At 42.9% G+C, this 24355-nt stretch overlaps 2 protein-coding genes across 7 annotated transcripts in view; one reads left to right on the forward strand and one right to left on the reverse strand.

The window, feature by feature from the left end:
- SMC1B (structural maintenance of chromosomes 1B) overlaps positions 1-15632 on the forward strand; it is a 134888-nt gene extending 119256 nt beyond the window's left edge. Inside the window, exons 16-25 of one of the 2 annotated variants that reach the window (XM_037846362.1) lie at positions 254-395; positions 1266-1411; positions 2804-2957; positions 6333-6431; positions 8159-8315; positions 8793-8947; positions 9879-10030; positions 12010-12079; positions 14502-14612; positions 15428-15632. In XM_037846362.1, coding sequence (XP_037702290.1) covers positions 254-395; positions 1266-1411; positions 2804-2957; positions 6333-6431; positions 8159-8315; positions 8793-8947; positions 9879-10030; positions 12010-12079; positions 14502-14612; positions 15428-15529 — 1288 coding nt within the window. In that variant the 3' untranslated portion in view covers positions 15530-15632. The remainder of the gene's footprint in view (positions 1-253; positions 396-1265; positions 1412-2803; positions 2958-6332; positions 6432-8158; positions 8316-8792; positions 8948-9878; positions 10031-12009; positions 12080-14501; positions 14613-15427) is intronic. The other variant, XM_037846363.1, reaches the window with a different exon arrangement.
- Positions 2685-24355, reverse strand: part of FAM118A (family with sequence similarity 118 member A) — a 39298-nt gene continuing 17627 nt past the window's right edge. For 2 of the 5 annotated variants that reach the window (XM_037846365.1, XM_037846364.1), the window contains 3 exons: positions 23449-23481; positions 22711-22794; positions 18854-19364 (listed from right to left, as the gene is read on the reverse strand). In XM_037846365.1, the coding sequence (XP_037702293.1) occupies positions 19345-19364; positions 22711-22794; positions 23449-23481 (137 nt within the window). In that variant the 3' untranslated portion in view covers positions 18854-19344. Of the gene's footprint in view, positions 3104-16510; positions 17880-18853; positions 19365-22710; positions 22795-23448; positions 23482-24355 lie in introns of those variants that run through there. The other 3 variants (XR_005218385.1, XR_005218387.1, XR_005218386.1) reach the window with 3 other exon arrangements.

Consider the following 24355-nt stretch of genomic DNA (forward strand, 5'->3'; position numbering starts at 1 on the left):
AATATTTACAGGTGAAATTATGTGATGTCTGGAATTGGCTTCAAACTAATCCAGTGGTGGGGAGGGGCACTGGATAGGTTATAGAGGAAACAAGATTGACCATGAATTACCAATCATTAAAAGTGAGTGATAACTTCATGGGGTTTCATCATGCTTTTGCATATGTTTGAAATTTTCCACAATAAAAAGCTTTTAAAAAAAGAATTCAAGAATTCTGTTTGCCACTTTGTAATGCTTGACTTTATTATACTAGATTAGAATTTGAGAAACAAAAAACTCTGCTTAATATTCAACTCGAATATAGTCGCAATCAGCTGAAGAAGAAACAGAATAAGATCAACACATTAAAAGAAACTATCCAGAAAGGTAGAGAAGACATTGAAAACCTAAAGAAGGTAATTAATAATGGATGCTGAAGTTTCTCTTTATTGGAATTGTGACTTCCTTCACTGGAGTATCCTAATCATGAGAGAAGGGGTGGGGGACAGATTTGAGAAATACTTGAACTAAAATCAACAGAGTTTGAGTTCAGGTGTGGAAGTGAGAGGTGAGGCCATGGAGAATGCCACAGATGCCTCCTAGGTTCTAACTTGGGTGATTGGTGGATGAGGATTTCATCAAGAAAAGAACAATGGGAAGAAGAGATTAAGGAGAGAAAATTCTTGACCTGTGGAGCTTGTGTGCCTGTGGGACATGTAGATGTCAGTTATCAGCAGGTGGTTACAAAGAGTGAGTAGAAAAATGGAGACATTTAGGCTTGAGAATTCCTAGCTTATGGGTGTAAGTTGAAACCATCTGATGAGATCATCCAGGGAGAGGGAAAGGCAATGAAGAGCAGTGGAGCAAGGATGGAGTTCCGGAAGCATTGGTCATGAGCCAGAAGGGCTGGTGTCAGAGAAGCCTCAGAGTTTCAGGGAGTAATGAAGGATGTCAAAAGGGTAAAGTCTGGAAAATGTCTGTTTACAGTTGCCAGTTGGGAGGTCATAGTAGCAAGAACACTTTCGTTGAAAACCAGGAACAGAAGTCAGATGGCATTGAGCTGAGGGATGAATACAAAGTGATGGATGAAGGCAGGTAGCGGTTACCAGTTTTTCAAGAAGTGTAGAATGTGAGTGGGACATGTTCTATAACAGAGGTTCAGACCACACACCAGGTAAGTAGGTTAATTTTGGAATGACTGGTTTGGTTGCATTGATAATAAGATGAGTTTTTACTTTGTTAGTACAAAATATGGTAAATTTACAATGCAAATAATCTCCATTCAGGTTGAAGAAAATTGTCTGCAAATTGTGGATGAACTCATGGCTAAGCGGCAGCAACTTAAGGATATATTTGTCACTCAGAATTCTGACCTTGAGAAAGTCCAAACTCAACTTGAAGAAGAACGGAAAAAGTTTTTGGCTGTTGATAGGTAATTAAAAAGTTCATTGGTTTAAAAGATATAACCATAGTTTTAAAGATGTTTGCTGTGAATTTGCAATTTATGATAGAAAGTTTCGTTATTTGAATATGTACCCTTTGTTGCTTTGGGTCCCACATCATACCTTTCCAACATTCTAATTTGGGGGAAAAACAAGAGAGGTGGTTAGTTGTTTATAGTCAGTAGTTTTTTGGTGGATGAAAACATGGACCTGTATAAAGAGTCCCTCACCTGAAATCCCCCTTGAAACTGGTTCTTCCTATTGTACAGAGACACACACCCCCCGCCCCACCAAGTCTGTCTGTGCAGCAGCACAGTGGGTGGGGGTGGAGTCTGGAGCCAGATGGCCTATTTCACCTCCCAGCTCTGCCTCTCACGTGCCCTGGTTTAATTTCCTCATCTGTTAAATGGGGATAATAGTAGTGCCTACTTCACAGAAGAGGTGTCAGGATTAAGCAAGTTGACATACATACAGCACTCAAACTGTGCCTGGCACAGAATACTTGTGTGTAAGTGTTTGCTATGATGATGATGATGAACACAACAATGACACTTTGAATATCGACTGGCTGACATCTGCTCTCCTCTGTGATTGGCACGACCATAGTGAGCAATGGAATGAGCTCTCTATTTTTGCTCAGTTTCTTGGCAATTCACAATTTTCCTCACTATTCAAAGATTTTATATGTTTCCAGATATAGCCAGAAAGTTCTTTGCCTAAGATTTCTGGGTAGAATTAAAGTGCTACTCTTGATTTCTTTTTACTCTTGTGTTTAGTTTGAACAGAATCATTTCTTTGTTTCTGTTCATATTCTTGAAAACCACAGTTCTTATTTTTTTGGTTTTGTCTTGGTTCTAGATCCTTTTTAAAATCCCACATTGTTTTAATGGGTAAACCCCCAACCCTCATTTTAAGACAGCAGGCATTACACTGGTGGTGGTGGTGGCGGTGGTAAAGAAACTGTAGATCATTAGGTGTATAATGACTTACTTGGTAAGATGTTTCTCTTACTAACAGAATATTTCTGTTAGTTTGAGGTTCTTAAAATGCAGACCTTATATTTGATGGAGAAATGCAGCTTGAAACATTGAGCAGATTTAAAAATAAGGTAACTAGAAAGCATTGTACTTTTCCTAGCCCTGGTTCAAGCAGTCACATTTATTATTGAAAAATACTCCCTTGGAGTAGCTAATTACATCCATGGCCTTTCTCAAGAGTGTTCAAGTTTAAATTACAAGTATCAATGAGGTAACTCGAGAAGTGCTCAACAGAAAAGGATCTTTTCTTTCATGTTAGTTTATAGCCTGTATATTTTTATTCCTTGGTGCAACTTTACATGATAAATGAAATATAATCACTTTTCCATATTTGTGTATTTACAGGGAAGTAGGGAAATTACAAAAAGAAGTTGTAATCATTCAAACTTCTCTGGAACAGAAACGATTGGAGAGGCATAATATACTGCTTGATTGCAAAGTTCAAGACATTGAAATAAATCTTTTGTTGGGGTCATTGGATGACATCATTGAGGTGGAGGTATCTAGCAAATGACTTAAATGTATGTGCAGTTGTGTGGGACTTAATGTAATCCCCTTTGAATGTCAAGTGAAATCCCAGGTCTGCAGATTCTTCCTCTTGTTCTATAGCCCCTTTAGGCAGGGAGCAAGGGTGGACATCTTCTTCTAGGAAGGAAAAGAGGCAAAATTATTGTCATTCTAGGAACTGGACATTTCATGAAGTTCATTTCTCTTGTTAATTCCTGTCCTTTTAGCTCCACAGGGTGGACCAGAGTGTCTGGCCTATATATATGTTAGCTACCCAGGAGAACTCAGGGAATTAAAGCTGTTGGATTTGTAGTCCTTCTTGTGGGGGGAGAAGGGGGGAGGTAGCCGCAGCGAACCCAGGCAGCGTGAAGGCAGCCCACTGGTGTGAGCAGTTGCCCTGCACCCTTTAATATCGTTCTGCACGTGGAGGGTTCTTGCTTTGCACCTTTACCAGCCAGTCCTTCCAGGTGGTTCTCAGGAGAAACACACCTGAGTTCTTTCCAGGTGGCAAGAGTGTAGGAGGAGGCAAGAAGAGACATTTAAGTAATCACAGGACAGAACTAAGATCCACTAGGGGGTAGACATTTCTCTGTTTCCCTTTTTCTTTATTTTTTGCCATGTTTGTGTTATCCTGGACTTTTTAGGTTGGTTAAAAGTGTAAGCCCTTAGTTCTGTCCCTCATGTTAGGAAAGATATGACTGTACAGTTCAAAAAGAATATCCTACAGTTAGCTAATCCAGAGGATGGTGAAAATGGCTCCTTGCTTTGCCTCTCAAGTCACCTGGGAGATCATCCTGAGAACCTCAGTGAATCTCTTCTCTCTGGGCATCTACGCCCTCCTCCCCAAGGTGCTCAGACACCCCTCCAGCTCTGGGGAGGCCTTAGGTACTTCGGATTCTTCAGAATGAAGTATTTATAAAACAAGCCTTTCTCTTAATAATATTTACCACTTCTTATAGTATATTTCTGTTATGTTTTATACTCAAAAAGTCTTTATTTTCTCCGTTTAGCAAAGATCACATTCCAACTGTTAGTAAGGAAAATTGGCCACAAGTGACATAAACTCAACTCAAAGGGCTTTAAGGAAATGAAAAAAGTGGGGGTAAAGGGATAGGGATGGAACGGAGATGGTCTCGTGCACAACTCAGCCCAGGAACTTGAATGCTGTCAGGCTCTTTTGCTTAGTATAACTTGGCTCTGTTCTGTGATCCCCTTTCCCCGTGAGGCTGCAACTGTGACCTCCATTTTGACCACAGAAGAGAACCCTCCCCTGCTCCTCTCAGAAAAACCCCAGGGAAAAACTCTGATTTGCTCATCTGGGTCATGTGTCCACTCTGGTGGGTATAGAGAGAGGGGAGGAAGGGCCAGTTACCAGCAGAAGTGGGTGGAAGCACAAAAATAATGCTCACTATAATATAGAAAGAAAGAGTCTGTTTAAAAGGCAAGGTAATTTTAGGAGAGTTTTGTTATAGTTTGGGGTGGGGAAAAGAAGCAGTTTTAATCACTGACACCTAAGTGAATGTCATTGGTCAAGCATTCATGTACTGCTTTGGTCCCCTTGTTCTCTCCGTGAACCTTCAAACTTGTTCTCCACGTGCTCCACCATGACTGTGAAGTTATTTACTTCTTTATTGGCATGACTTTCACATTCCCTTTCACATTCAAGCAGGTATTGAGACCTTAAGCTGGATTAATATTGAATCATTATATAAAAAGAAAACATAGTAGTTCTGCTCTAGTTGGTGCTGGTCCTGTCACACTGGAATATTGCACTCACTTCCTAAAGCAATGATGCTTTTTAAGAGAGGAGTGTCCAGGATGGTGAAGAAAGCCCAGACACTGTCATGTTGGGAAGGGCAGGCTTGGGGACTGCGATATTCTCCTCAAATAGAAGAAGGATCACAGTTGTTCTTTCTGGTCCAAGGGGAATACTAGGTTTGATGGGTGGAGGCAAGATTTCCAATTTCTTCCACTAGGAAATAGCTTTCTCCCAGGAAGAAGGAGTGCCTTGAGTGGTGACTCACCTAATTGGAACTGTGGAGGCACACCTAGTAGAGTCCATGTAATGTGATACTGAATGAGATACTCCATAAAGCCCAAAGTAGAAAAGGCATCAGGTATAAAGGGTCTCTCTCCAGAGGACTGAACACTGGGTACAAGTAATTGTCTCACCACAGTCGTGAGGTAGGACCTGAGAGAGCTTTCCATTCCACTGGAGGTGTTCAGACAGAAAGTGAGTTACCTGCACCTGTCAGGGTTTTTGTGGACGAGGCTCATACTGTGGGAGAGGCTGTCCTGGGTCATCGGTGCCCACATCTTAACATGCACAGGAAGCCCCTGGGGAGCTTGAGGCCTGAGAGTCCATTTCTCACAGCTGCTAACCGAGGCCTCGCTGCTGGCCACTGGCCACACTCTGAGTAGCAGAGCACCAGGTGACTCACAGGGCTTGTAACAGAAACCAGTGCATCAAATCACAGAACCAGACATTGTGAGATTCAGGGCTTCAGTATTACATTTTATATTCAAGTTCAACTTCTGTGTGAATTTGTTTTAAGATATGTGTTACTCAAAATGTAAACTTAACTCCAGAAGTAGTTTCATTGAACCTTTGCTTTAGCTGAGGGCATCTAGGAAGGGGAGAGAGTAGCAAAGGGTATTATCGTTATTATCATCACCATCATCTTAATCTGTGCGTCTTGGTTCTTGGTATCAGCATTACACCAAAGGCCAGCCTACAGCTGACTGAAAAATGAGTACTTGTTTGTCTCTTCTTTGCTTTTCCTTGCTTCATTCAGAGAGTAATGAATAGTGAAATTGAAATATATGTGGTCAGTCATTGCCCTAGGCACTTATAGTAATTCATACAGTAATGAATGTCTACCGTGAAAAAGCCCTTCCTTCATTTCCTAGTGGGGGTAAAATATGTTAGGTAGTGATTCATGCTGAAGAAAAAAGACAGCAGGGAAGAGAATGGAGCACAGTAGTGTGGGAGAATTTGCAACTGAAGATGGACAGGCCAAGGATGGCCTCAGAGAAGGTGACCAGTGAGGAGAGGAAGCAGGAGGTGACACGATGCAGACACCGTGGGGAGGGAAAGTCTGTGCAGGCAGAGGCAGAGTGGCCACCCAGAGGGGGACATGGGCCACTGGGTTCAGGGATGCTGGTGTGGCCGCAGCAGTGAGCACAGGGGAGATGAGCACAAAATGAAGTTAGAGTGTGACGGGGCCAGACCATCATGGCCTTGTAGGCATTCCTAAGAATTTTAGCTTTTAGTCTGGGTGAGGTGGCAGCAACTGGAGGGCCTGGGACAGAAGAAGGAGCAGTGATCACTGTTTCAGGTAATAAGAAGGCTTCATATATTTTTCAGTTGGGAACTGAAGTAGAAAGTACCCAAGCAACAATTGATATATATGAAAAAGAAGAAGCCATTGAAGTTGACTACAGCTCTCTAAGAGCGGATTTGAAGGTAACTGAAAGATTTCTATAGTGTACAACTCATTCATAGTAAAATTGAATATTTAAATACCGCAGATTGATTTTTAGACAAAAGAGTAAGTTTTTTTAAAAAGTTGATTTCCTAATGATTTTTCAAGAAATAGCAGTAAATAGGGTACTTTCTTTAGTGTTTAGTTCAGCATTTCTCACCCTGTGGTTTGCAGAACACTAGTTCCATGAAGCGTCTTGCTAAAGAAGAGTTTCTGTGATCAACTAATTTCAAAACACTTCATATTCTCTTGGAAATTCAAAAGAATACTAAAGGCTTTGGGCAGTCCTGCAGCAAACAAAAGCAGGCCAGTGCTCCAGCACCCTGCCTTTCCCGGTCAGTCTCCCCGCAGTAGACTTAGTTGGCACAGGCCCTTCACGGCTGCACAGGACGGACTGCATGGCCACTTTAATTGAGCAGCTCTGGCTGTTTCTCAGCAATCCCTGTGACCATCCGCTCCTTTGTGTTTTGACTTCATCCTGAGGCTGCTTCTCTTGTGGCGGCAAAATGACAGTTGCCATTCTTAGCTTTCTAATCATGACCACAACCTTCAGTGGAAGAGAGGCTGTCTTTTGTAGAGGTGCTGTTTTTAAGATAAAAGAAAGGTTTTCCCCAGAAAGCCCCAGCAGTTGTCCGCTCGTCCCAGTGGCCTGCATTGGGTTGTAAGTTCATTCCTGCATCGATCACTGGGAGGGGTTGGCCTAAGCAGGTGCTCCCCTCAGGTACTTGGGTGCTGGAGGGAAAATGACTCCACCTGGTTGAAAACACGAGCTCTGCTGGGAAGAAATGGAGAAAGTATGTAGAGTAGCAGTGTCCACCACATCTTTTAATTTCATGTGTTTTTAATATATTTTTCTAAATTGGTTGAGCTCTTTGATTGTATATATGGTGTCTTTTGGCAACCAGAAAGATGCTTTTGTCTTTTCTGTAGTTGTCTATTTAACAGTTTCTTCCTTTGCTTTTGTATTTAGAAAGGCCTTCCCCAGCTCATTACCAAGTAAATAATTTTAAATGTTTGCTTCCTGTTATTTCATACTGGGTCTTTTTTTTTTTTTCCATTTACCTGTTTAATCCATGTGAAATTTATTTTAGTATATGATATGAAGGACCTATTTTTTAAAAGGTAGCCAGGTTATCCATTTGACCCACCAATAATAATCCTCTGTTCCCACTGAATTCAAATGTCACCTTTATCGTGTATTAATTAACCCACTTTGGGTGGTTAAGAAGGTTCTCCTGGAAGGAGATGCGTAAAATGCTTTTTTCTTTCCCTCTCCACTCAGGTTAGCCCTTCTCTTTCAGCTTAAGTGTTGGTCCCATCCCCTCTGCCCCGCAGTGCCCTGTGCTTGCCCTGTCAGAAGACTTCCCACACTTTTCAGTGCCCATTTGTATGTCTGACTCTTAGACGTAGGACAGAATAGTTCTCCTCATTGAGTCCTCAGGGTCTGATACATAGTAGATGATGAATAAATATTTTTTAATGATTGAAGAAATGAAGGGGGTGTGTGGATTGTGGCTGCTTAGCCAGATTAAGAGCTAACAAGGTACAGCATGTTCGCAGAGAGCAGCAGGCTCAACACCAGCTTCTTGGGAGCACACAGCACCCAGGAAGAGACAGGCAGGTTGAGGACTACGGCTCAGCCGGGCCTGGCCTTCGCAGTTTGGATCTAAGAGGCATGCTAATCATTGCTGTTCTTTGCCGCTAATAGGCTCTACCATCAGATAAAGAGGTGGAGGCCCAACTTCGGCTCTTACTGCAGGAAATAGCATCTGAAGAAGACCTTTTATTGAAAACAGCTGCTCCAAACTTGAGAGCCCTGGAGAACTTGAAGACTGTCAGAGACAAGTTTCAGGAATCCGCAGATGGTGAAACTGGGCTTTAATTAAGATTGTATTCAGGGGTGTTACTTGTTTTGATGTCTGCAGCCTTTTCCAGCAATCCCCCTGGATGCAACTTTGTTTTTATTACATATATTTTTCCTCTGTTGCCCTACATTAGTGTGTGCTTTTAATGCTGAAGCACTAGTTGCTTCCTTTTTGAAAAAACAGGTTTACTGGTTATTTTTAATAGATAATACTTACATTTTTCTCAAAGCAGCCTAATTGGCATGTTAAATACTCTGTTAAGAACTTGTCATTATTAGAAATTAGCCTGACTAGAAAGAGGGCTCAATTTTAAGAGCCATATTCTTGAAGTTAATAATAGTTGAGGTATTTTGAACATAGATTTACTCAAGACAACCAAACTCAAAATCCAATTTTTAAAATCTTTTATGCTTTAAAGTTTAAATAATAGAAGCCCTTCAGTGGTCTCCAAAATAAAGAACATTAATTCTCTCTTAGCTTTTGAGGCCAGCAGAAAGGAAGCCAGAATGTGTAGGCAAGAGTTTGAACAGGTGAAAAAAAGGAGATATGATCTTTTCAGCCAGTGTTTTGAGCACGTCTCAATCTCAATTGACCAAATCTACAAGAAGCTCTGCAGGAACAGCAGTGCCCAAGTATGTATTTTTCACTCCCAAATACTCGTGGGGACTCTGTGTGATTGACGGTGTTTTTTTTTCCCTGGTGGGACATGAAACACCACCACCTTGGACCCTGAGTGACCCGCTGAGGGGCAGCATCAGTTCTTGCAGGCTGGTGGCCCAAGGCCTGTGTCTAGGTCCCACTTGCCCCACTGTCGGCCCGCCCAGCCAGCCCTAGCCCTCTCTGGGGCTGTTTCCTCATCTGAAAACTGAGTGAGTCATATCATTTGGTTTTCATGTCCTCTTCAGTTCTGAAATTGTTGTCTGGTACTAATTTGATGTCAGAACTTGGTGGTGTCTGTGGTGAAGTCAGGGTGGTATAGATTTGGGGGAAATGGCTCATCTGGGGTAGGTGGAGCCGGGTCGATTGTCCCTTGCTGCCACAGCTCCCCCAGGCCTTTAGTGGGATCCAGAGCACACACATGTGGAAGAAGGATGCAGATCAGGCCTTGTTACCTGCTTTTATCTCATGTTCTTCCTTATAACTAAGAGATGATCCTGGATTGATATTCAGAATTTCAACTGAAAATAACTTATATAAGTCTGAAATAAACCCATTAACTCCATGAGAGCAGGAATCATTTCTGTATCTAAGTACCTGGCCCAGAACAGGTGTTCAGCAAATGTTTGATGAACAGACCAGTGAGTGAGTCAAATGGATGGTGTTTTTCTACGACTTGTGGATCGGATGGCAGTCTGGTGAAAAGGTCAGGTGCTTGGATGTTGGAATGCCGTTCCTTCTACCCCCTCCTGTACATTATAAATACATTATCTACAGGCACTGGTATTTTCCCATCACAATTAAGGAAAACCTAATAGAGTATTTTGCATTTAAAGTGTCACAATCCCAAGCTGAAATAGACTGGTTTCCTCTTTGATTTTGCTAAGTAAGTAACATGTGTTTCAGGCATTTCTTAGCCCAGAGAATCCCGAAGAACCTTATTTGGAGGGAATTAGCTATAATTGTGTGGCCCCAGGAAAGCGGTTTATGCCGATGGACAACTTGTCAGGGGGAGAAAAGTGCGTGGCAGCCTTGGCTCTCCTGCTTGCTGTGCACAGGTAAGGTCATTACTTAAATCTTGCATCAGGGCAGAAACCAAACAGACCTTCATACAGAAGATCTATTAACTATTTGTCTTTACTGATATTTTGCAAATGTGATACAAAACTATTGTCTTCAGCCAGACAATTCAGGTTAAGTTTTAGGCCAATAACAATTTAGACAGCAAGGCTAAAAATGAGTTCAGTCATTGACAGATTTTCATTCTATTTCTATTATTATCAGTAGCTATTTATATTCTGGCTTTATAGAAAAGCAAGAAGACAATGAAATGTTTGGAATGGCCAGATGTGACATCAAGGCCAAAAAACAATAACAACAATAAACCCAAACAAACAAAAACAAAAAAACTTACATATTATTTCGCTGGTCCATATTCAAAGATCTGCTAGTTAGTAAAGAATGTTAAAGTTTTCCTTCTGAAAAAAACTCCTTAACTTCCTGATTTCCACTAATGATAGTGGTTAATGCTGTTTGTTTGTAAAATAAATCAGGAAGCAAAGCCTGAGCTAAAATTAAGGCAATTAACAGTTTTCAACAAAGTATTAGATGTGGATCTAAGGTGTACATGCTGCTGCCTGCCTCTTTCCAAGAGCAGGGAGCTAAACATAAAAGAGTTCTGTAGCTGATTTTATAGTTCTCAAGAAGGAAAGAAAAAGAGACTACCGTTAAGGCAGGAGGGCTCAGGGAAAAGCAGGTCACAGGGATCTAAACGTATCTCTGTGTCAAATACATCTTAGCAGAATAAGGCTGTTACTAGGTGTCAGCCATCCATTTATTCAGCACACAGTTATTAAATGTTCACTGTTTCTGGGGCTTTTGCAAACAGTGGAGATACAGCAGTGGAGAAAACAGACAAAAATCCCTGCCTTGACGAAATTTCATTTCAGTTGGAGAAGACAGATAATAGGTGTATTAGTAAATGAATTCTCTAATGCAGGGAGTATTAGGAAATGTGCTACAGAGCGAAAAAAAAGCCAGGGATGGAGATAGTGAGTGGCAGGAAAAGGTTTGCAATATTAAAAAGACTACTCAGGAAGGCCTATTTAGGAAGGTAAAAGTTGAGCGAAGTCATGTGGACAGCGGAAGGAGGAGCGCTCTGGGCAGAGGGACAGCAAGTGCGAGGCCCTGAGGCGAGAGCGGGCTGCCTGGCTGCGGGCAGTGGGGGCCGAGGGTTAGGAGACTCTTGTAACAACCAAGGGGAAAGATGATGGTGGCTCCAAGGTGACAGGAGACCGTCAAAGGCAGAATTTGCTGACAGATAGGGTGTGGGGGTGAAAAAGAAGTCAGTGACCATGGTTGGGGCCTAGTCAACTAGAGTGGTAAGAGCTGCCTTTACCTGAGCTGGAAAAGGTCTCAAATGAAACAAAGTATCTTTGAGGCAGCAAGTTTTGTCCATTTTGTCCAGTGCTGTATCCCCACTGCCTAGGAAAGCCCCTGCATGCAAAATTGAACAAAAAACAGAGGGAGCAGGTGCAGAGGGGCAGGTGAGGAGTTTAGTTTGGGATGAGTTTGAGATGTTTATTAGATACTCAAGAGGAATTGTTGAATAAGCATTTGGACAGGTGAGTCGGGACTATCTGAGAGATGCTGGAGCCTGGAGCCTCAGTATATGGCTGGTAATTGAAAACTGGAGACCAGATGAGACCACCAGGGGAGCTAATGAGATGGGGGGTGGGGCTGAGGTGCAGCAGTGCTAGGAGCAGCAAGCGGGGAGGGAGCCAGAGGGCCGTGGGTATCCTTGAAGCCAGTGAACAGAGTGCTTCCAGGAGCAACCAGACCCCAGACCCCGCTGGCGTTGCTCAAAGGTGAGGACTGGTAACTGAACATGGGATTTAGCAAACTAGAGGTCATTGGTGACCTAGACAAAAGAATCCAAAAGTATGTGTCCTATTTACTGTGAAAAATGTTAGTCTTCTCCTCCATGTCTTCAGTAAAACGAACAGAGCTGTAATTTACTTTGTCAATTTTATTCTAGCTTTCGGCCTGCTCCATTCTTTGTTTTAGATGAAGTAGATGCAGCCCTGGATAATACTAATATTGGCAAAGTAAGTTTCTTTCTGCTTTTAATTTTCAGAATTCAAGGACCATGTTGCAGTCAGAGGTGGTTTACCCTAAATAAACAGGGTTGTGGGGCAAGCAGTGATAATTGCTGATTAAAAATTAAAATATGCTTTAAATCTAAAGTTTTAAATAATCTAAAAACAAGATGATTCAAAGTAGCGTTTTTGTTCGAGGTTTTGGAGACCCCCAGTGAACTGCGGGATGCTGACCGGATCTGCAGCCCTGCTGCCTAGCCTGCTCCTCCCCAAAGCCAGAGTTGGGAGCTGGGGGATCCCCAGAGCAGGCCCCATGGCAGACAGGTTGATATGGCTTCATTCGTCAAATGAGTTGTTTAATAAAGTCCAGAAAGAGCATCTCTAAATAAAATTATTCCAAAAGAATTAATGTTCAAAATTCAGCTCCCCCAAATTTTATTTACCAAAATTTATCCAATTACTGTATTGTACAGGAGCCCGTTTTCAGTATTTGAGACAATGACAGCTAAGTTTGAGCACTTAAAGGTCCGTGCACAGGTCTACAAAGCCACCTGAAAGAGCCAGGCGTGCAGCCCACACAGCTTGGCTGTAACCAGATCAGTTCCTGGTGCAATAATGGGTTGTTTGGTTGGCAGAGGACAGCGGCAAAGCTGGCGTGCTCCCCACCGCCAGGGGAGGGCGCTCTGGCCCACAGGTTCCTGGTGCCACGGCCCCTCTGCAGGGATGAATGAGACTCCCTGGCTGATTCCAGGCCCTTCCACCTTCCAGAAAACACCGGGCTCTGCATCCCAGGCCACTTACAGGGAGGCTGACAGTATATAGTTCGCATTATAAACTGGCAGAGTGGCATTCTGGTTTATACCTTGGTCTTGTGAGATGCATCCCTTTTGAGGTCTGCCCCAAATAAGGTCTGAGCCACCACAGCAGACTTCCCTGATTTCTTAATCTCAAGCCTCACATGACATGCCTGGGAGAGTAAGGGGCGTTCAGTAACTGTGGCCTGGGGTACCTTCTAATGGCGTGAATATAGTCTTTCAGGTTTCCCAGGTTGGATTTTTCTAACCCAAATCTCTGCAGAGTCCTGCTTTTCAAGCATGTCACAGTGAGGACACACAAGAATATCCTATCAGTTCCACAGCCAGAAAATTTAGAAAACAAATCCCCATTCCCCTGAACATAGTACAAAGGGCAGGCAAGATCTGCATTACTGTAATCTGCCTTAAACCACAACAGACTTCATGGTAGCTGGGAAGAAAACATAAGGGAAGGAAAATCTTGGTATGTCTCTCTTGAATGCCTGCCCTTGAGAGAAATGTCCTCTGCAAGAGTTTAATTTTGGCCCTGTGGATCCCATACTTTATGGGGGAAAATCCATCTTTGGAGCCTGCCTCTGTTCTCAGCAAGTGGCGACGTTCGTGTCGGTGGCATCTCCTGGCGCTAGGTCCTCACTCCTTTGTCTTAGTGCCCGTCCCATTTGTTAATCCCATGTATTCATTTCCATTTTCCCTTTGAGACTTATGTTCCTGGCCCTCCATTCTGAATTGAGTGACCAGTTACATAGTAAGAGCAGCCCCCACTCGCTACTGTGATAATTTATAGCAGGCAGCTCTCCAAGCAGAGGCATGCCTTACAGCTGTGCATCCTCTCTTCCCTTCTGTCACCGTCCCAAGACCTTTTTCAGCCTGTATCACAGCAGCTACTGCGGTCACCTCCAATGCTGGAGTCCCCTGTGAACCCAGCTGCTTAGCCAAGAACGATTACCATCTTATCTCATCATTCCCCACCTGAAGCTGCCAAGCCTGCTTCCAAAGCCTATGTCCTTAGTGACTTGGGTCCAGTCAGGACCAACACATGGAACAAGACCCACTCTGGGCCCCTCAAGCCCTAGGGAGCTGGTGGGCATCCTGTCAGACTTGATGGTTGGAATCTAATTCCTTCCGTCATTCTCCAAATTCTGAGTAGACTTTGCTCACTGAGACCTATTTCTACCCACTGTCTCCTCTGCTCTCATTCCCATTTTCTTGAAACTGAGCTTCCTGAAAAAGCCATTAAATCACCTGATCAGATGACTTGGTTATGGATTATCGAAACAGCTAATAAAATATCTTAGTGGTAGTTTTTACTTTATCATTCGTTATAAAAGCTGATTGCATATTCACATGACGGTATCTTAAGTTAGAGCCTTATTTTGTAAAAATATTCTTAAAGTTTTAGATCGTGGGTTTAATGGGTTTCTAATTTTTTGCTTACCTCTTACTGTGGAATCTAAGAGCTAGTCACATTTCTGCAGTTATGGTAGATTTAGTGAATTACCTGAAAGGAATGTCAGTGCTTTGTCTCCTAAAATGGGCACAAGCAGAACTACTGTTTCCAGAGCCCAAAATCAGGCCTTTCCTTACTGGTGAAGTGTGTACTTTTCCTTCCCTCCCAGGTTTCAAGTTACATCAAAGAGCAGACACGAGAACAGTTTCAGATGATAATCATTTCCCTAAAAGAGGAGTTCTATTCCAGAGCCGACGCATTAATAGGCATCTATCCAGAGGTAAAAAAAAAAAAAAAAAACTGAAAAGGGGAAAGTAGTTACCTTAAAATCTTCTTCATTTCCTAACAATGGCAGGTCTTTCCTTTTATAATTAGAAGTTCCAAATGGAGCCTGTAAATACTGTTCGATTTCTACAGTTGATAAATACAGGCTTAAATGATTTTTACTCAAATAAGATTTACAAGTAACTATTCAGATATTTTTCTATGACAGCACATAGGGATTTAAGGTATATTTTAAGTGAAAGAAGCAAATTGAAAACTGTAAAACAACAGATATGATAGTTTTTTGTGGAAAATAGTGGTACACATTAACTTACACATATTTTATTTCCTATTTCTGTAAGGTTTCACTGTTGTAAGCAAAAACAAATGCACTGTGATAGAACTGAAAAGGGGCCATTTGTCTTCCAAAAGTATCAGAAGGAAAAACAAAGCCATTCAAAATAATTACCTGAGCTTACCTGAGCAACTAATTCAAGTCATTCAGTTTTTGGTTAAGTTTTAATTATTGAGTTTTCCTTTAGGTAAAGATAAAAAATTAACTTACCTTCCTTGTGCCTACAGAATGGTAGGGGACTAATGCCCAGAATTATGCTTTGTGAGAGAAATGGGAATTCTCACACAAGATTTAAAAAAAAAAAAAAAAAAAAAAAACTGATGTAAATGCAGATAATTGATACCTTTGTAGGTGGTTATATGGAGGTTCCTTTTTAAGTAAATGCAAACCCAGATTCCCTAATGGCCTTTAGTTTACTTTTAAGAACTCTTCCATAAATAAGAGAATCAACCGTTAACTGTCTTCTCTCATTTTAGCAAGACGACTGCATGTTCAGCCGAGTTCTGACCCTAGATCTTTCTCAGTATCCAGACACTGAAGGCCAAGAAAGCAACAAGAAACACCAGCGATCCCACTAAGAACCAAGCAGAGCGCCCTCCTGAGCAAGCGCCAGCTGCCAGGCCAGCAGGAGCGCCCCGGAGGGTCACGTTATCACTGTTCAGTTCCCACCCAAATGTTCACACAGCTCTCAAAAATGCTTAGTTTTATAGCCAAAGAGCTTGTATCCAGTTAAGGAATGTCAAGGTGTCACTCCAGGAGGGAAAGTTTCCTGTGAAGTTTTTGTGCCATAATTTAACTTCCTTCTTGAAACAAGCTAGTCAGAAAATGTTCTAATTCTGCATCACCTCCACTCTGGTTTTGCCATCTGTGGCACCTTTAAGTAATCTTAAAAGGGAACCCCTTGGTTTTTAAATATACTGGTTATAGAGGGGTTACATTGTTGAATCTGGGTTTTATTAAAGTTATTTCAGAACCGTGTATTAATATTGAAAATAAAAATAAAAAATAAGTATTCTAACTTCAAATGTCTCCAATCTCTACAACTTTAGAACCCCCCCAAAAAAATGGAAAAATTAAATGCCCCAAAGCAACTTAAATTTTTCTAAATATAATTTGTATTAAGAAGGAAATACTGTCCATGATCAACTGTACAAATACTAGAAATCACTTCATGAACCATAACAAATGTATGACAATACAATTAGAAGTTAATAATAGAGGGGCATATAGGGAAGAACTATATACCTATTACAAACTATAGACTACATTTAGTAGTATTTCAACATTTTTTCATAAACAGTAACAAACGTACTATATCAATACTAGGAGTCAACAATTGAGGGGGGGGTGGTTAGGGATAGGGGAGGATTAGAGTTTTCTTTTTTTCTTTTTTCATCTTTCACTTTATTTCTTGTCTGGAGTAATGAAAAGTTTCTAAAAATTGAACAAAAATTAAGTGTGATGGATGCACAGCTGTATGAGGGTACCCAGGGGCAAGTGATTGCACACTTTGGATCTTTGGATAATTGTATGGTATCTGAACAATCTCAATAAAAATGAAAAAAAAAAAATACTGAAAAATAGACTTCCTTAAGTGACAGCTGACTTCTCCACTTAGACAGTGTTAAAGGTAGAAAAGTTGCAGAGATTTCAGTAGGACTTCATTTCCATTTCAAAATGGAACAAAAAATTCTATTCAGATCCTGGAGGTCTATTTAAGATTGCTTTGGGCCCAAGTGCTAACCAAGGAGTAGTCTCCTGAAGAGGAGGCGCTCATACAGCATTCACCACTGCGGGTAACACAGAAGGCATCTGGGCCCAAGATGCAGATGAAGCACAAACACCACGGCTCCTGCCCTCAAGGAGCTCACAGCACAGTGAGAGCTAAGTCTACGCACCACAAGATCACAGCAGTCATTGTGTGTCCCTCTCCTGTGTCCTTTTTTTTTTTAAGTACTGGCACTACCACCTATGTCATCTATTCCCTTAAAAGACATCAACTTTAACCCTGAAATGCCCCTTTAAATGCTGCCCCACGCTCACTTTAGACCCTTACTTCCTGCCTGGGCCAGTCTAACTCTCAGATCGCCAAGATCCTTCAAAGTGCAGTTGGTTCTGTTGTCACACAACATCTCCATTCCTGACCACCACCCTGCTGTGCAAAATTACACACTAGACACCACAAGGCTATGGGAACTATCGGGTTGGGGCACCACCTCAAAATTTCTGACACGTTAAAAAAAGATTAAGAACCTAATCAAAAATAATACCCAGTTTTACCCACATTGGATGACTGAGAAATTTACAAATACTACAATGCAGCACGTTGTCTTTAAAAAGACCTTCAGTTTGCCTGTGGCCATGGGCACCACAGCTGCGGCCTGTTACAGTGGAGAGTGGCAGGAGGGTGGCCTCAGCTCTGACGCTGTGGGGGGGTGGGGGTGCCGCATGCGGCATTTGTTGTCTCCTACTGAGCTCAGCTGGGTCGGTTTTCTGCATTCACCTAGCGCAGGGGTCAGCAAATGTTTTCTAGAAGGGCCAGACAGTAAATACTTGATGCTCCGAGAGGCAGCGGGGGCTGCTGTGCAGGTCCTCCTGTAACTGCTTAAGTGTAAAGCACCTGGCGTGAGGCTGTGAACAGCGAGTCATGCTCTGTCGTCCCCAGTCCTGGTGTTTCTCGGGAACATGCTCCATTGTTCCCTCACAGATCCATTGCAGGGAATATACTGGCATGTTAAAACCCGCATCACGGCAGAACTGACGTGGACACGTTTATCCTCACAGGCGCGGCCCTTCGGGCTTTCCGGGAACTGGCTCATTCGTGGATCCTGGTCCCCGTCATCTTCCATGCCTGTAGTTTTGCTCTACCCTGTGTTTGGCCAACCTGTAATTTATCCTTTGAGACTCAGATAGCCACACCCAATTGCACTGTGTAAATGTGTCAAAAACAATTCACAATGTTTTTCACTTTTAAAAATTTAAGCACATTTACTTGATTTCACAACTGAGTGGCAACTTAAGCTAAGATCCTCATTAAATAGATTATATCAAGCCTCATTACACTAAAGAAAAGTTGAGCACGTACAGCTCTAATTAAAATTTTATTTATGACCAGAATGACATAAAAGATTTGTTTTCCATGCTTCAAAAAGAAAAAAAAAGGTCCTAAGCAGGTCTCCGGCTTCTCTCTCGCTCCCTGTATATCCCCGACCATAACTTTCCCGATTCTTAACTTTCTCTATACCTGTGGGAGCTTCCATGCCATCAGTGGGGAGTGTCTTGAGGCTTGATGAGAAATGTCACCTCAGTAACAGCCTCTGAACCAGACACAGGCAGGCCTGTTATTCCCAAGGGAACCCCCATTTAACACCCTGAGGCGTGTAGGTGAGGAGCTGCTTGCTGGGTCACGGAGAAACTCCCCAGGCAGAACACTGAGCTTCTGCACGGCTGCTCCTACCCTGGATAAATCCTGAAAACATTTATTAAAGTGTTGCAGGCTCTTTACAAGTTCTGCCTACCTCACTCTGTGCAAATCCCCTTAATTAGGGCCATGAGAAGAGAATTTTAAGAGATTAAGAACAGAAAGTTTGGACCTTACACCACAAAATAAAGGCTTTTAAAAACTTGGAATTTATACTGTAACTAAAAGTTTAAAACTTGGTCTTCTGCCCCACTTGTAATTTCTCTATCAGTCACAAAATGGACTTGTGCAACACTGAACTGGACTTTTTGAAAGGCTCTCTGGCTCTGTGACTTCATACTTCTTAGCAGTAGTTACACCTGCCGTTTCTTTGGAACTGGAGTTACTAAAATTATGTAATTCCAAAGAAACCCTATTTATCTAATAATTCATTTTAAAAACATACCATTCTCACTAACTGATTCAGTGGCTTGAGAATCCATTCATTCTTTACTGTTTAATAATGTAACAAACATACCTTTTAAGGTTTTTCTATAGTAACATGTTTCCACATAAAAAGAGTAAAATGTAAGTGTCTAATTTCTTACTTTTCTCTTTGGCAACTTCTGTTGCTTGGAGAATCTTCACTCTCCCTCTTTTATCAGAAAACACCTTGACCAAAGGGGGCTTGTCAAGTGGAACTCAGGACGACAGGTGTCTCCCTGTCCACCGACTCCGGTCCCAGAGGCAGTCACCAGCCATCGGTCCTCACAGAGTCTACCTGAAGTGTGTGTGTTTCACCACATCCAGTGGAGCTCTTCTCTTCCACCCAGCCTCAGAAGGCCACACACCCACAGGGCTCTTTTGGGGTACAGGGCGGTTCAGAATTGAGAGATCCCATGGGGGGTTCCCAGTACATTCCTCATTTGTGTATGGCACTGTGGTTACAGAAGGCTGGTTTTCAAGTTGCAGGTTTTATTGGTTTTAAAGATTTCAAGACCCTCCAGCATGATCTGTTTAAACAAAGGAAAGTTTAAAGTTACACATTCAAGTTCAGCTACAAAAGATTTGCACTAGGATTTCTATTTCAGAAACCAGTTCATGTTTTTTTTTTCTTTTGCACTCGAGTCTTTGATCCCTGTCCGTTATTGGAAAAGGGCCCTAGGGAAATAAAAAACACCATTGGGGGCAAAGTAAATTCTGAAATAGGGTTTGCCAAGATCCACGAAAATCTCAACCCATGCATCTGAATGCTCCTTCCATCCTTCAGCAGACTGGGGAAGGCAGCAGTTGTCTCCAGGGAAGGACAGTTTAACACACACGCCTTGGGAGCCTGCCAGAAGCACAAAGCGGAGCAAGGGCTCAGGACACGTGTACAACAGACCGCCCTCCGGAGGGGAGCTCCACCAGCCTCCATGCAGTGGCGTCTGCAGGTGTGACAAGCCGAACCAAGAAGGGGCACCTCGGCCTCCCTCTCCCCCGTGCAGAGCAGGCCAAGGCTTTGCGCTCTAAGCAGACATGGCTGCAGGTTTGGGCATCTGGAATGAACGCTCCCATCTGGCACTGAAGGGGACCCCGGCCTGCTGGCTGACTTGCCCACTGCTCCCCAGCAGAAAGCCCAGCTCCCTGACATCCCCAAGGCCAGGATGCCAGGCTTCCTCCCGAGAGCCGGGCCCACGGGGGCTAACGTGCTGCACCCACAGCAGCACCTGCCCGCCCTGCTCAGGCGCTGTGGACAAGTGAGGACCAGACCTGAGGAGAACCAGAACAGGGAAGAGGCTACCTGAGAAAGAACCACTTGCCCTAGAAGAAACAAGTCAAAAGACACCAGTTTAATTTGTTTTATTTGAGTTACAGGAGTCCCTACTAGCCGAACTCACAATCCAAATATTTGCCAAACTGCTAAAGACATTTATCCAAACCATTATCAAAACTGAATTCTCCCTCTAAAGATTCCACATCTTCTCTCCTCAAAGCATTTAAAGTTGTGCAGAATCTAAGCAGGAGGCTGTGGGCTCTGCTGCCAGGGCAGCCTGGCTGTCGTCCCAACAGGATCACCAGCTCACTCCCTCCATGAGACCCGTCCCAGCCTCACCTCTTCCTCCTCGCCACCAATCCTAACTTGGGCAACAACTCGGAGGAACTATTTTTAAAATCTCCCTTTCTTTGTTTTCTTTTAGTTAAATAAGTGCTATCTGCATCATTATGAATCTTCTTCTCTACAACAGATCTCTTCAACAGTGCACACTCCTTCAGGTACAGAAGGAAAATGTACCACACCTACTACTCAAAATACCAACTACGGGTATTAATTAATTTAAAGTTGAATAGCTCAGGAATGATACACTACATGCTTCACAGCTCTCAGAAACCGTTAGTGGATGGTTACATAGGTGTTTAAGAGTGCTTTACCAAGGTTTTATTTAAAGTAATAAAAAAAAATTAACTCCTGCTATCTGGAAACTCTCTATCCCAATGTTTTCAGGAATGCCTTAGTCAGAAGGCCAGGGAGGCCTCTGGTGCCTCCAGAGATCTGAAACGATATTATCATCATAAAACCACAGGATGCTATGAGAGAGGATAAATCAGAAAACAAGAGCTCTCAGAATTAAGGTAATACTGCCAAACTAAAAATTTAACCCAAGGGTAGAACATGTTGTTGAGAATCTTGCAGAAAATTTTTTTAAACTAGAGACAGAAAATGGAAATTAAGAGATATTAGAGAAAATTTAAGAGACATTAGAAATCAACCAGGTGGTCCCAACTAGTATGAAAACCTGAAAGAGGGAAAAGGAGAAGGAAAGAAATAATTGAGGAAATAATAGATTACTCCAGAACTGAAAAACCAAAGAGAAAACCTAAGCAAGGTAAATAAAAAATATTTCCACCTAAATACAGCCCCTTGAAATTTCTAAACATCAAGGAAAAGAAGATCCTCAAAGCTTCTAGAAAGGAAAGCAACAGGTTACCTACAAATCAGAGAGAATTAGACTGGCATCAGACACTCTTCAATGAAACCAGGATGCGGAAGACAGTGGAGTTCCAAGAGGAAATTAGGGACCACGGATGCTGCCCTCAAGCTGTCACAGGTGAGGTGAGGACCAAGCAGGGACAGCTACAGACACCCCAGTCAGTGGACGTTTCTGAGGATGTCCTCTAGCAGAACGAACAGGGAATGAGAACAAGGATGGCCTAGGCCTTAATCGAGGGGAGAAAGGAAGGAAGTTCCAGGAAGACAAATCTGCATTAGTCCAGAACGGAGCAGGAGATTAGACGTCTCAGGAGAGATGAAGGACAGTATGACTGAGAGACTGTGTAAACTTGAGAATACTGTGCAACATGGTATTCTTTGGACATCAAGAGGGGAAGAGAAATTTGAAATTCCTCAAAAAATAAAAAGCAACAGTAGTGTCATAAGGTCCCAACGTGAAACAAACAGAAGTGCCTGCACGATAATGGGCACATCGTGGAATGTAGCGAAAACACATGTGACCTCGATACTGAGGACGGGTCCTTCAGACTGCCCAGGAGTCACAGCATGGACCCTTCAACACACACAGGTCAGTGCTCCAGGAAAAAATATCTCCACTGCCTTCATAATGAAAATGCTTTTCTGTTTTTCGACTTTGAGAGTCAGCCTGTGGACAGACAGGAGTCCTATCATTTCCCATCTGCTCTGCACCACGGTCATCAGCGCTGACGATGGAGAGGTGGTGAGCGGGCTGAGGGGAGGGACGGGCCCATCCCAGCCTCATCTTCCTGGTGGGCATCAGAGGTTTAAGTGCAGTGTTTAAAGTTACGGAGAACAAGAGATAACTGATCAAACCTGGGTGGAGGGAACGGAAAAGCAGAGGCAGGAAGTAGCGAGTAGACGGTCTTAACTGGCATCAGCAGAGATCATCGAACGTTTTAGTGACAGAGAGTTGACAAAAGCAAAAGAGTGAGGGTGGTTCTCCCTGGAGACTAAGGTGACAGAAGCCAGAACATCATTATCCTTGGGGGCGGTGATGAGGGGGATGGGTGTCTTGATAATGTTCTGTCTCTTAAACTGGGAGTGGTTACGGGGGGTGCTCCCTGTGTGAAAACCCATCTTGCCAAGCTGATGATTTGTGCACCTCCCCTAGGGAGGTTTTTCTTTAATATAGTTACACAGAAATTTGTTACAATGGTGGTACCTCTGGGCAGCTGGAATGTGGGGTGGGGTCAGAGATCTGGCTGCAATGGAAACCCTTCGGCACCTTTGACACAACATATCCACCAAGGGGCAGTGGGCATTAAAACAGAGCACCTTAACTGAAAACACCCAAAGAGTAAGACAAATCTGAAATACATTCTCAATAAAAAGTAGGAAAAGAATACCGGTATCTGATTGTCTGAGTTTTTTTGAAATTTCAATTCCATTCTCTTCTAACTTCCTCTTTGCACAGTCCTGACATGCGTTACCTGAAAGATAAGAACGTCATATTAAAAAGTTTATTTATTCTAGCTATGTTTCCTAGTCCCAAATCTAGTCCCCATCCTCCAAAGATCAGTTTATAAGAGCCCCTTGAACCCAAGTGACTCAGAAAGTGGAGAACCTGATGCCAGGTTCAGCCACGGAGAACCTCCACAGTTCATCTCAGGCACATCTTATTAATTTAAAAATATGCAGAGTTCACCCCGCAAGGAGAAGGTTCACATTTCAAATGTGTTATCAGAAATAACAACTTTATCTAGAAGGTTACAACTTTGCAATTAAAATTCCTGAAGGGGGTGAGTAACATACATTTTACAGCAAGTGGTATATAATACTAACTGCATCTTATTCCAATCCCACCATAACTCTCGGTTCTAGAAGAAGAAATGATTCTCAGCTGCCAGCAGAGGGCCCAAGTTTGATTCTGTCGTGATTCCCAGCGGGAGGGCGGCGCTAACCAGTTTTTCACCGTGGCAGGGCGTAAAGGCAGCACTGTTTACCGTCTCTAATGCTGCCAGGCTTTAATACAGGCTAATTTTTCAATGTGAGAAACATACTTCACTGATTTTACAAATTGTGGCAGGAAGATAATAGAATGTGTAGGCAAAAAACAAGCTGGCAAAAATAAAGATAGGCTTTACCCAATAATGTAGTGCTGTCCACTCGATCAGCATCTGGAAAAGAGGAAGAGAATGCATCAGGCCTTCCCCTGCTCCTGCTCTTCAGGCCTGCAGTGCGGATGCTGACCCAGCTCCCGCACCAGTGACCAGGGGCAGGGGGCTGCCCAGCGCCTGCCCTTCCCATCCCCCCTGCCCCCCACGGCGCCCAGTGAGCATGGCCAGCTCACTTGCCTCCCCTCTCTGATCAAGAAAGGCTCTCTGTGGATGCAAAGCACACAGGTCCTTAGTAGCATTCACAGATTCAAAGTCTAAAAGGTCTTTCAGCCCTCTGGCAGCTTGTCAAATCCACTCAGCTGCCAGGGCGTGCAAATGGGAAGCCCATTCAGCCCGCAGGCTCTGGAGAGAGCCGAGCTTGGCTCTAGGTTCAGGAGGTAAGCGGCAGAGAAGGAACGCAGCCTCCTCTCCAGGTCCACGCACAAGTGCCTGGGCTAGGGCATGCCAAACGCTGCCTGGCAGTCACGACTCCATCCCAGCCTCAAAATTTCTGGGCACTAACAGGGCAAGTTATTAATCTCTTTGAGTTGTCTCATCATCTATAAAATCATCTATTTAGTAGCAGCAGACACTGCTACTAAAAACTAAATAAGGTCAAGAATGTAAAACTCTCAGGTGATGCAGAGTAGCTCATAAGTGTTAGTTCCCTTCTCCCCTTAGTAAGAAACTTAACTATTAGCCTAATTATTCTTTTATTAATGACAATGCAACTTAAATTAGTCCATTTTGCTAATTATTAACAATTCTGAAAAAAAAAAGGGTGGAGAGGCTATTGGTAAAAAACAAAACAAAACAAAAAACAACTAAGGTGTCAGGTTATCTGTGCATTCAAGTTTCCTGACCTTAGCACTCTCTATGCTTCAAGGTTCACAGC

This window comes from Choloepus didactylus, chromosome 8 (assembly GCF_015220235.1).
Source record: "Choloepus didactylus isolate mChoDid1 chromosome 8, mChoDid1.pri, whole genome shotgun sequence".
NCBI lineage: Eukaryota > Metazoa > Chordata > Mammalia > Pilosa > Megalonychidae > Choloepus > Choloepus didactylus.